Source organism: Melozone crissalis, unplaced genomic scaffold (assembly GCF_028551555.1).
Source record: "Melozone crissalis strain CALT ecotype California unplaced genomic scaffold, PUWL_Pcris_2 ptg000016l_1, whole genome shotgun sequence".
Classification (NCBI taxonomy): domain Eukaryota; kingdom Metazoa; phylum Chordata; class Aves; order Passeriformes; family Passerellidae; genus Melozone; species Melozone crissalis.
In genome coordinates this window covers 29,672,251-29,685,599 of record NW_026535794.1, presented here as the reverse complement: position 1 = coordinate 29,685,599, position 13,349 = coordinate 29,672,251, and the positions used below count along the sequence as shown (strand labels likewise).

Genomic DNA, 13,349 nt, shown 5'->3' with positions numbered 1-13,349 from the left:
CACTTCTTTTGTAAGTAAGAGGAGTTGTGAATAACAGACTGGCTAAAAAGGCTCTAACTGAAAAAAACACAACACTTTACCCTTCTGTCTCGTGCTTCCATGGTGTGAAAGAACTGGGTCAGACAAAAAAAGAGGGGAAAAATAGCACAGGCAAAAATCTGTTGCAAAGATTTTCACTTCAGTCTGTCCCTTTCAGGAAGAAAAAAGGTAGGGAAAGTTGACAGAAACTGCTAAAACAATATTTCAGCAGAACCCACAGCATCAGGGGAAATAGTAGTGCAAATCATTAACAGCTGAAGGTTAGATTAACACACCATTGATTGTATCCTCTCCCAGGGACTAATTTTCATTTTCTTAACTAGCAGCAATGGTTTGCCACTTCCTTAAAAAAATCTGTGGTTGGGTCTAAAATGGTGGCTTCAGTCTATTAGTTAAAATGAAGCTTCAAATGTGTCATTGCAAAGAGGTCTTTACATTTAATCAAAAAATTAGGAGTCACTAACCATAGTCAGCCTCTAAGTATTTTTTCCATTTCACAGTCTGTATAACAGAACTATTGCATGTCTTGAGAGCAAAGAGTATTTATTTAGTGTTTCATACTTCCACTTTCTGTTGAGAAAGTGCAAATCATAAATTTTTGATACTTGTATGCCAAATGTTAGAAATGTAGGTGCAAGAGGAAAAGTGTAATCAGACAAGGTAATTTTTTTTGTTTTTAGGCTTATTAAACTCAACAGCATGCAGTTAGTTGAATGGTTTGTGCATACATATCATCTCTTGTAAAGTAGCCCATGCATTTCTTAAATATAATTTTCTCTGCATTAATGCATACTATGCATTCCTCTGCATGTATAAATACTAAATGTTGTATGGAATGAAAATTAACTTCGGAGAAACTTGTATTACTAAGTTTACTCCCAGAATCCTAAATGTTAATAAAAAAATTATGAGAACTTTTATTCTAAATAAATAAATAAATAACTTTTCTAGCTAACCATTGCCAAGAGACTTTAAATGCTGTTTTAAAAATATTCTCCCAAGAGAAAGTTTATTTTGGGTATGAATATCCATTTTACAAGTATGTGCATTATTTCATATTGACCCATTTCTTCTTTTAAAGCAGCAGAACATAAATCAAGTCAAAAAGTGTTTGGGGGATAGCTGAGGTAGGTATGTTTTCAAACTAGTTGGGAAAGTATTTGTTCTTTATGGTCGTGCTCAGTTGCCAGTTTTTAGTGTTCTGCTCTGCAACACAGTCGTGCAGTGTATGAGTGTATATGTATATAATGTCTGACACAGTTTGGTCAGTCAAGTCTGCAATGAACTTCTCCATTTCCAAAGAGAATATTACAGTCTGTATACATTATTTAGCTTGATTTTTGAATCAGAGGAGGTTGGAGTTCTCTGAATTGTGGAACATGAAAATGGAATGAGTAAATGCTTTTTGATTAGTTCATGCTAATAAGTATGTTAAGAATCTACACATCAGCAATAATTAAATCAAAGGAGTAAAAATCTGTTTTTTTCTGTAGACCAGTGTATTTAGTTTAGTACATCATCTGGATTTTAAATAATCTTTTTTCAGAAGCTGGATTGAAGAGGCAGTTTCATGTACATTTTAGACCAGCAATGCTCCCAAATGAAGCACCTTTGATTGATACTTCTGGTTGCTCATTCCTCCCTCTGTACCTTCACTCCTCTTTGGCCGGCGTCAGCATTTGTGTTGCCTTCTGCTGAAGTGGCTTGGGAAGCAGGTTCAGCCCCTCCCCGTCACATTAACCTGCATCAGTTCTTACTATGTCTGTGCACAGTCTTGTGCTAGAGCAAGAAATGGGATTGGAGAAGAGCAGCCAGGGCTACAGGACAAGAAACACTCAATGCTTTTGTAGTGTTACTGAGTTACCTGCTCTATAGCATATATAAATTTGCAATCTGAAACCAAAGGTTTTCAGTTTTTTAAGAGGAACAAAATGCAGAGCTGATTAGAATACACTTGCTTCAAGTTGGTGCAAGTTATTCACAACCTTGTGGAGCTAGGAGTGTCTTGACAGAAGAGAAAAAAGTTGCCTGCATGGATTTAACCATTTGAATTATGTGCTGGTTTCCTGAAGTATCTATTAGATACATCGTATGTGACTATAGAAACTTATAATCTCATAAATTACTGATTGCATTTCTTAGAAGAAAATTTGATACATGCAGTTTCTCATAAATTATATTTTCACTTCAAGACTTATTAGGTACATTTTTTCTCCACATCTGTTTGACTAAGACTTTGGACAGATGTTTGTTTAGAGTATGGTCAGATGTGTTGCTTCTGGTCCAGCTGCCCCCTTAGATCTGCCAACATAACTGCACATTTAATTGCTCCCTAACCTGGTCCTGACAAAGTGATCTCGCTAAAAGCAGAAACAAAAGCCCCCCAAGAACTATAAAAGAGGTGTTTAAGCTCAGCTGCATTCATTTTGACAGAGCCAGGTCAGGGAGCAGCTATGCATGCAATTATGGTGGCAAGTCTCAGGGCTAGTAACCACCACACTTAGGGCAGTGATGAGCAGATGGGGCCAAACTGGAAGGGTAATCACTTAACCTGGTTAAATGGGAAGTGGAGCTGCTGTGCCATGCCATGCCCTTAAACCAACTGAACTTCTGGATACTGCACTTCTGTCTTTCTTGTACTCACTTACATAGTTCTCTCTTTCTCGTGTTGGTTCAGGTGCTCATCTGATCCCAAGTGGAGTTATTTTAATTCACTCTCTGAGCAAAACAGTATTTGCTTTAGGCAGAGAGATAAGAAAATTGTCTGGGAATGGAAAAGGGACAGCCAAGAGCTGTCAGGCTTTAGGTTCAGTCTCTACAGAACCTGCAGTCACAATCATGCCTGCAGCAGCTAGTTATGGCAGTTTAAGGCACTGTCAATAGATGTGTCCAAAAAATATAATTTTTAATAAGTAACAGGCCTGAAAAGACAGAATCTGCTCACCTACCTATTCCTCCCACTCTCCTAGGTACTAGGTACTTACTAGGTAGCACTAGGTACTTACATATTTCACAAGAGCACCCTCCTGGCTTCACTCTCCTATATACGTAGTTGATTGTTCCCACATTTTGCCAGAGGTCACAGCCCTCACAGCTCTGTCAAAGGAACAGGTTTTGAATTAACTCACTAATCTTCTGTAGGTAAAGCAGTCAGAGTAAGATAAACAATTTCAGTAAGGGAGTAGTGCTGTGCAGCAGGATCTGATAGGATTTTCAGGACATAAGCCTGACTCTGGAAGGGGATTTTCAAAATCAGTTCAATTAAACTCATGGCAGTGACTATCTTACCTGAATGTTTTTTGTTTAATCTAATTAGATTGTTGTTTTTTGGGTTTTTTTTTTTAATCTGGCTTGCATTGATGAGACAATTGGGACTAAGTTAGTAAATTAGTTACTTCTGTGTGGATTGATTATCCTATGTTCCTACTGTATCACTTCAGCACAGTTTATAATTTTGGTGTAAATCATGCCATGCCTTCCAGTAAATCCAAATCCAGCTGTGCCCAGTAAAGATGCTAGTGCTTCCTGCCTGCTCTCTCATGCTCATCACTGCCTTTCTAATCCCCTTTTACCATCTACACCCTTCCCAGGCATATCAGCAGACTTATCTTCAGAGGTTTAAACTGTAGAATTTTGGTACTCTGGTTCCATTTGTTTGAAGCAGGCTGGAGAGCGCATGTGGGCATAGCTGCTGGCAGAACACAGGAGTTCTGCCAGTGAGATTTTTTAATGATGACTAAGGAAAGATCTGAGCCAGAATTTAAGCTCTGGAGTTTCTAATGAAATGACATATAAGCTACCTTGCATTAGGATTTGGGAGAGCTTGGATATTCTCAAACTAATTGACTGGAACAACTGGTAGTCTCTATGTTCTGTAATGTTCTGCAGATTGCTGTATTTCGCAACACAAACCTGTTAGGGATCCAATTATTCTTTTAGCTTGTAACCTCTTACACAGAATGCATATTTTTCTACATCCTTAGTATTGTATCATGGTCTTTTTCTGTACAGTGGGGCCAGTAAGTGGCTTCGTGATTGCTATTCAAAATGTCAGAGCCCAACTTTACACCTCCCATGTCTTTAGAAGCAAAGAGAAGCTGTCAGGGCACATGTTCAAATATACTTGTGCTCTTCTGTGAAGGTACTGTGAACTGATTTTACCCTTATTGAAAATATGGTATTAAGCTCAGTAGTCTCTGTAGCTCACCAAATATACTGGTTTCTCAAATCCGTTAAATGTTGTGCAGATTTTTTGTATTTTCATAAATCTAAATTGTGTCATTTTCACACATTTTGAAAAAACCTCAAAGAAATTGCTTGTGTACAGAGTACCCTTCTGACTGAAGGACATCTCTGCTAAACAATGAATTAATCTTAAATCAGGACTCCACTAGATGGAGCACAGGGGTAGCATTTTTAGAGCTGGCCAATCTTGGGTCAACACTTATGAGTTAGGAAAATTGGGGAAAGTGTCTCTTAATGATTCTGTAAATCAGTGTTACAGATCTGAAAAGAATAGACTTTCACTACTGTGTATCATGGACAAAAACAAACTAACTTTTAAAACATTCAGAAGTATGACCAAAGGAGTTCAACATAAATTCTCATGTAAATATTTTTCCTTATTTAATCATTTGATGTGCTATGATGTTTCACTGAAGCTATTTCACCATATTTTTATAGACCATAGGAACTCTTACTAGTTCTTTGGTTTTTCTGAATCTATCTAGAACAATCTGAATTGAATAGAATACCCTTTTCTCATTACTTGTTTATAAGTGACCGTTGAGAATACTATAGGCTTGTTCCTATCTCAAACTGTAATGCAGATTTGCTCATTTCAGTGGAACAGCCAAGTAGGACAGATCAAAATCAGACCCTCAGTTGGAAAAAGGTCCTATTCAAGCATTTGTATTGAACTCATGTGGTGATGGTTGTATAAAAATTGAAAAATCAGGAGCATTGCCTTGTAGGAGATGACATTGTAGAATATTCCAGTCTGGTGTATCCTGAAGATACTAGAATATAATTTACTGCCCCCAGTGCTGGGCAGGTATAAATAGGTATAAAAAAATACAACTTCCATTCTCATAAAAGAAGAGGCATAAGCTACCATGCCAGAAGCTCAGTTATACTGAAGGTTTTAAACTAGGCTTTTTAGGCTTTTATAGATACCATGTAATTAAAAGCATCTGAAGACCTTTCATAAACTTAGGGCATAATGAGTTACTACTGTGGATTATATCATTGAAGGCAGTGGAATTTCTCATGAAAATATCTCTATATCTCTATTGTATTTTTAACTGATACAATTAAAAATTTACTTATTTCTGAGCAAAGATAAACAAGTTGAATTATGTAGCAAGACTAGGACCTAATTATAAAAAAAAGCGTAACACTGCTATTTTTTCTTCCAACACCTGTTGTTCCATGTTTTATGCCACTCACTACTGTAAATTAATATTTGTGTCGTAAATTAGAGGATAAAAAGTGAAGTGCAACAGGAATAGGTTTGGGGAATAAAAGGGCAGCTCTGTCAGGCAAAATATTGTGCGGTACTGTGTAAAATATAAGTAGTAGGGATACCTGAGTCACCTCCCTTTTACTTCAACTTGAATTTGATATTTTCCTTTGTGCTCAAGGAAGACTGGAGGTTTGTATTATTTAAGCTAAAATGCTGGAGAAGAAAGCCATACTGAGGAAGAGGAGAGGCTTTGATTCAGCTTTTGTGTCTGGTGGGAACATTTTCTCAAAATGTAGGTGCTATTTCCTGTAATCAAGGGTTTTCCAGAGCCTGATAATAATTTCCCAGCTGTATCATTTTGGTGAATTATTCTTTAGCCTTGGGTTTTGCATATTAAGAATGGGAGAGGAGATCATATTCATCTTGATGATAGAAAACAGGGAATAGAACTCCCACAGCTCCCTCTCCCTTTCCCTCCACCTTGTGGAAAGTTTGGCTTTGTGCTAAAGCGTGAAAAAAGCCTTGACTGCAATGTGTCAGGCATATTTCAGCTCGATTTGTGTCAACCCTAATAAGTCAGCTGACAAGGTAATAAATTGGGTGTCTGTTCAAGACCTGGCACCTGTACAGGAAATAAAAGGGGATTTCAGTTGCAGTACATTTTCTTTGTTTTACAAATCGATCTTTGCTTAAGGCTCCTCTACCTCTTCCCCCTTCTTCTCTTTACTTAAATCGTGTTATCAAAATGTTTATTTCAATTGTGGTTGGAGCCAGTGTTTCATCTGTAAAAGAAAGCTCTATGAGTATCCTTGGAAATGGAAATCTTTATGACTTTCATTCTGAAATAAAACCTTACAGAGCATTTAATTATTCATGTATCCTGCTGTTACATAAATGGTCTGAATAACTTCGAATTATTGAGAAACTGCCTTTGTTCAACATTTTGAAACTTTACATTTATATAGTTTGAATCAGGCTAGGAAAACAGAATTTATTTAACCCAGGGAAACTGTAGTAGTAAGATCTCACTATTTTTAATGATAATATAACCTTGTGACTAGGGTGTCTTAACATGCTTCCCTCTGTGCCTGACCTCCAAGGATGCAAGTCTGTTACAGCCCTTGAGAGCACAGCTTTTGTAGGTCCAGCTGTAGGGTTGTGTTTTTAGCTCAGGGGCACCAGGTCAGTTCCCAGTGTGATGTGAGGTGGTGACTGCAATAGTGGTGAGAGCTGAGGCAGTTTCCTTGCAGTATTCACTTTTGGTACACAGATCTTCCCCATGCTTGGAAAAGAGACAACAGCTCCTGTCTCTGACCCCTTTCATTTTTGGTGACTGTCCTGGGCACCATGGAAGAAGTTTCCTAAAGATGTAGTTTCAGGCTCTATGGCTGGAGGAAGCAAAACAGGACTTGTATTCTTTGAAATGGGCAGCTGCCTTTTCTTCCAATTGAATTTCTTCCACCTTTTCCCTCCTTCATTATCCCATAGGGATCTAGAATAAGTAGATCTTCATTTCCACATGGAGAGTTCATCTCCCAGAATTTCCTTCTTGGACTTTTTTAATTAGAGGAAGTGATAATCTGACCCAGTGGAAGGTGAAGGGGGAAATGGTTTATTAAAAACAAATATTATTGCCATTAATTAAAGTACGTATGATCTTTAGAAACAAGGAGACAAGAACTCTCAAGGTCATAACAGTTACCTAAGTATGCTTTGCACATAATAAGAAAATTTTCAGCAGCAATGTTCAGAATTCAAGAAGATAAATCTATGTAATGTATATAATAAAGTTTTCTATACAGTCTGTCTGTTTGAGGATTTATCACTCTTTATTCAGAGGACTGGACTAGATGACAAAAGCCTTATCTGTCCACTCCTATCACATTTGGGGTTACAACATTTAAATGAGGAAAAAGTTTTCTTAAGTTCTCCTAGTATTTTCAAGAAGTGAAAAAGGAGCTTGAGGGGAAAAAACGGGGGAATATAAACCTTTAAAACTCCAAGTGAACTTTAGGAATGGTAATTGAATGCAAGCTCTGGTCTTTCCTATCACACTGTAAATTAAAAAAAAAAAACTTAGTTAAGCAACCCTTCTTTCTCCAGCACTGCCTAGTAATATGATAGATTGCTCTAAATTAATTACAGTAATCAGCTAACGTTATGTGCTGTAGAGTTGTGATTCAAGCATGAAGGAAAGAATGCAGAGCAAATTGCAGATATGAAAAATGTGTTGAAGGGTTAGCTCAAGGTTTACACCTTGGCCTCAGCCTGTGGAAAAAAAAAAGGACTCGAGGGTGAAATACTGAAATCTAAACAAAAATGGAGGAAATTTTCCAGGTCACATATCTTTGGATGTACTGCAAAGGCATTATATGTTAATAAAAGCAGAAGAATAAAGTAAGAAAACAGTACCTAATAATAACTGATACTCTCTGTTGCAAGAGGTGTTTTAAATTTCCTGGTCATTGAGAAGATGTTAAGAAATGCCCATTTCTTTGTGTTTCAATAATATCAGCTCCCTTCTGACCTGTTGTGAAATGGATTGAGAATTCATACTGAACTTTACAGATTCCTCATAAGGTGAATTGTAAAAATCTGTTTGAACACATATAATCTTCTTTAAAAATATTTATAGAACACAGCTCTTATGAAAATTAAACATGTTCCAGGTGTGTATGGTCCACCTTCTGGGCACAGCCAAGTTGTTTTTGAAGTGGTAGATACACCTGTCCTTGCTAGTCAAGAGAAATTCTTCATGGTCAAGATGCTAAAATGAAATGAAATTTCATGGGGTTTGTTGTGTCTTGGTTTTATTCAAGAGAAAAACTTGTATGATTATAGTAAAGCTGGGAATGAGTTGTAGGTAAGATGTGCACCTGGCTGTGGAAAAAAATATTAGTTCTTTTCTTCTGAGCAACAACTGCTTGCAGTGCTTCAGCTCTCAGGATAAAATGGTGGACGTGATACTATTATGCTTGCAGGCTCTTATTGGGAGGTTGAGATTTTTAAAACATGACTTTTTTCCTTCATTAATAGTGAATCTAGCACCACAGAAACTCAAGGTGTTTTCTTCTAGCTTTATTCAAAACACTTACAGGAAGAGGTGCTGATGCCAGGTGTATAAAAGCTCTGAGTAAAAAGTATAAAGCAAAAAGATGGAGTTCAGCTATAGCATGGGGGATGGCTTGCAAGCTGAAACAACCATGTTTGCTGAGCTTCCCTTCTGTTTCAGTGCAGCTGCCCAGAAGGACAGGGCATGGCCAGACTGTTTTCAGAGATGTTTTCCAGATGTGTGAAAAAAGTCTTTAAAGGGGAAGGAGTATATATCCTTTTTTGATTTTGTAGTTTTTAGTATTTTTCTGGCCATGCTGGCAACTATATAAAAAATAATCTAGCTGAAAAAAAAAAGAGCCAAAAAAGGGAAGGTATTGAAAGAAATATCTCTGAGAAGTGGTACTGAGGCAAGAATGAGCAAATGTGACAGAGATGCACAGGGGATCTTTCAGCTGATTTCAATGTAAGGTGAAGTTCTAGATGAGACTAAGGCGGAATAGAGATGTCGGTCTGTCCTTTGGGTGGGATTTTGCATGGCTGAAACACATATGTGCAGTTTGTTGCCACTTCTCTTTAAGTACTGTCTACAGGGGTGCTATCTGCAATGTTCTTTGGAAGCTCCCTGAATTTGTACCCCAGAGTCTTTCTTCAACTATGAATATGTTTTACAGGTTTTTAAAGTCTTGCATGACTTTGTACAAAGGTGTTGCTGATAATTCTTCTACCTCTCCCCCACAGAACAGCAGCAGCATAACATCTGAGAACCACATTTTGTGTGTGTGTTATTTCTTACTCTTAGGCCCTAAACTGAGGTGAATGTCAGCCATTGATATATAAAATAAGGATATTTGTGACTTTTCTATGATTAGTATCTTTCCCCTACTTCTCTTTTTTTTTCCATTTTCTGCTTTTCAGAGGCTGATTTAATTCAGTTTACCACTGTTTCACTACATTTTCAGCAACACAACAGAGGAGAGTGGTAGGAGACAGTGTGAGGAATCTGCTACAAATCCTACTGTGGACTGGTTTCTTCTACAAAATTGCCAGTTTAAATATATATCCATCTGCATCTGTCGCACCATTTCACAGCTACTTAAGTTAATTGTCACCTGGGCCATCCCAGTGCCCACAGCCTCTCACCATTCAAACCTGGGTTTGATGCTTCCTGATTCACCCAAAATCTCATCCAGCAAAATCAAAGTAATTTGTTTGGAGGTAGCTCAGGGCCCCAACTGGGGCAATGAGGTAGTAGGGTGCTGAGAGGAGGGTGCAACCATGGCAACCCAAATTGGTATTAATCTGAGCAGCTATGGAGAGTTACTACTAGGTTTGGCCTGCCCATTTCAGAGCTACTTTATTTCTCCTTCTCCTGGTCTCAGTGCTGAGCCTGTGTTAGGCCAGGGACAGCCACCATGTCCCTGTAGTCCAGGAACTCAGGGGCAGTGAGACTTGTCAGTGAGACTTTCCTTGCCTTTGCAAGTTCATTATTTTTTTTCTTTCCCTTTATCAGAACCCAGTTGCCCTTCCCCTTCTTTTCAAAGGCACTGGTCTTTGTCTCCTCCTGCTGCATTTATCCTCTTTTGAAGTGAAGTGATATGATGAGCAGATCAAACATTTCACTGCTCCCAGAAGTCCTGCCCCCTTGCATGTTCTCTCTTGTCATGGAAGCAGTCAAGGTATTTTAATGTAATACATTAGTGTTTTGGTGTAATTGCTGCTACTCTTCAGTCACTTCTGACTTACTAGTTAGCAAGTATGGGTTTCTTCGAGTTTTGGGAAAACAGGAATACCGTAATGTGTGCAGAGCACAGGAGTGCTTCAGCCTTTGAGTGTACCTAATGCCACAACAAATGTGGTGAGTGGGTGGGAGTTGGTTTTAGAAACCTTGTAGACACTAAGCAAGGGTTCCACTGAAGTCTATAGTAGTGTCACTTGACAGAGGTTGAAGAACTTGGAGAGTGATTTTATGTGTTGTAAAAAGATTTCCAGCTGGTAAATTGTAAATATATAAAAGGTTCTGAAATTAAAACTGACAGAATTACTGATAAAAATTTCTGGATCTCTATTTCAGTGTTTTGTTCAGAAGTATTGAGTTAATTAGTTACATATACGTGTGGAATAACTACAGACTCTTTGAACTGCCCTGGGACTCTCCATGGACATGGTATCTGACACTTCTGGGAGTGGACTTTGCATACTACTGCTTTCATCGCATGAGCCATGGTAAGACTTAACAAGTTTTTCGTGTTTCGGCATACAAAATACATTAATATCTATTAATAAAGTGAGGTATTCATTTTTGTTTCTATACTTGATCTGCTCTAAGCATTTATAGCTGCACTTCTTCCCAAGGGTTACCAAAGATAAACTTTTAGCATGAGAAACGGTTAATGCTTCATACTCTATACAATAAACACAATGTTGTGAAAGGAAGGAGTATCATTTTGAAAACAGTTCAACAGAGAAAGTGAAGTATCATGGAAAAAAAGTAAGGAAAAAAGAGTGAGTACATAAAAAATTGAGTTCAATATCCCTATATACTTGTATGAAAAATCCAGCAAAGTACAGATAACTATTTCAAAAGAATCTGGTGGATGTACAAACTAGAGAGCAGGAAAAAGCAAGATGGCCAAAATAATGGAGCCTGTGTAAATCATGTCAGCCATTTCTGTACATGTATGTCTTTCTCATTACATATTTCTGTTCCCTAGAAATATCGGCTCTAGCCTTTTATACCATATCTGAAAATGCAGTAATACTTTCTATCAGTCCTAGCTCTGGGCCTGACCTAAAGTCTGTAGCAATGAAATAAAAATATTTTTGTTTTTTAAGAGGGTTTAGACTGGGCTTCTCTAACCTGAGTTGCCCACAGCCTGCAGAAGCTGTGGGATGTGGTAATGATACTTTATGTAATGTGCTTTCAGAAAGGGAAAATGCTCTGCTGCCAGTAGGTCAGTGGAATATATGGAAGTAGGTAAGAAAGGAGCCTGAGCTGCTGCGAGGAATGGGAGAGAGGAAGGGTCCCTCCCAGGTGGGGATGGCAGGCGGGTGTGAGAACAATGCAGGGTGGGTGTAAAGGGATAACAATGGTGGGGGACGGGCCGGGAGGCGAGGAAGCAGGGGGAGCTGGAACAATGTGTCGAGGGGGACATCACGGCCAGGAGCTGGGAGCCCTGCGTGGGTGTACGGAGACTGGGAATACGCTTCACAAACAATGACATTAACAGTGCTGGCAGGGCTGCAGCCTCAGGCTAAGAACTGCATAAGAGCAGGAGGCTATTCCTGTGTTTTAAAATAAAAATAATTGCCTTCAAGTGTTAAAAAATCACTAGCTTGGCTGTGCTTTCTCTGGAGTCAGTGGTAAAATTCCCACTGGCAGAGAAGGGAACAGGGCCATCTCTGCATTCTCTAAAGAAATGGATATATTTCTGTTTCTGCAGCAACTTTGCATTTGCTCTTCTCTGTTTTTGTTTTTGATGGAATACTTTGGAATTAATCTCAATAGGTGTTTTAGAAATAAAAACAAGCCAATTCTATATGTAATGGGGTTGAAGAAGCTGTAAGAAAATGCTGCTCTTCTCTTAAGAAGGTCAGTGCTTAGCTGTTCAATAAATGGTAATTTACTCTTCTTTGGGTTTCAGAAATATTGTTCGCTGTTATATCTGTGCGACTTAGCAAGGAACTGATGAAAAATTATAGAAAATTACTCTAAGTGGGGATTTTAGTTTAACCAACACTCTTTTCTGGTCAAACAATGATGAAATCTGTAGCACAGCAACACAGCTGCGAAAGTCAGCTGCACTGAAAGTTTCTGAGGAAGTTCAAGGAGATGGTTTTAAAAAGTCAGGAAAAATATCTTTGCAAATTGAGAAGAAAGGGCACTGGAAAAGTTGCTGGTACAAGCAGACAAAACACACCTTTGCACTAGAAAGTGACAGGCCTGGTGATTCAGGCTTGGATCCTACAGCAAAGTTCAAAATTAATAGCACATGTATATCCCAGGAAGTTCAAGCTGTGTGGGCTAGCTCTAATTGTTTCAAACTGAAAAACTAAAATTCAGATACATTTTTTAGTTGTTTCTTAGAACTTGATATAATTTTGATACTAAGAATTATCATCATCATGTAGGTTTTCCTGGCTGCAAGCAATAATTTGGTAACTCAGTCCCCTGGCATTTTTACTACCTTATTTCATGTTATCCATGAATAACTAGATTTTTCATTCTTCTATTTCATAAATTGTCTTGAATCACTACAGATTTTAAAGTTTCTTCTGTAGGAGAAACCCTACTATGGAATATAAAATTTTTACCCAGCATTTGAGGAGACTTTTTTCCTCTTCACTCTATGCATGTAATAGCTATTATCCTAAACTGAAGTTATACAGCAACAAAAGGAAGTATTTTTAGGTGTGATCTCATTTTGCAAAGGATAGAGTTATTCTAAGTATGTGCTTGTATTTTCCATTGTTTGCAGTAGCCACTGAAAGGTTAGAAAATAAAATGCTTCACCACTTATTCCAGCATTCTTCTGGGTCTGATCCAAAAGCCATGGCAGTCAACGGGTTTACTTAGACTCTACTCTTTCTCGTGGCATTTTAATGAATTTATAAATCAATGTAACTTTTCCCCTTGTTTCAGTAAAAACACCCATAATGGCTGTACTACTAAAAAATGTATGCTATAAAATCACAGGTTTTACTTTAAAACTTTTTTTTTTAGGGAAGGATATGTGTGGGTTTGAAGGATTTTTTCGAGGTATTTTCATCTAGCATATATGGATTACTCCTCAAG

The 13,349-nt window shown here is 38.0% G+C and overlaps 1 protein-coding gene across 2 annotated transcripts in view; it reads left to right on the top strand.

Moving 5' to 3' along the window:
- Nucleotides 1–13,349, top strand: part of AGMO (alkylglycerol monooxygenase) — a 187,494-nt gene that overhangs the window by 9,661 nt on the left and 164,484 nt on the right. For both annotated transcript variants that reach the window (XM_054273897.1, XM_054273898.1), the window contains exon 3: nucleotides 10,629–10,780. In XM_054273897.1, the coding sequence (XP_054129872.1) occupies nucleotides 10,629–10,780 (152 nt within the window). The remainder of the gene's footprint in view (nucleotides 1–10,628; nucleotides 10,781–13,349) is intronic.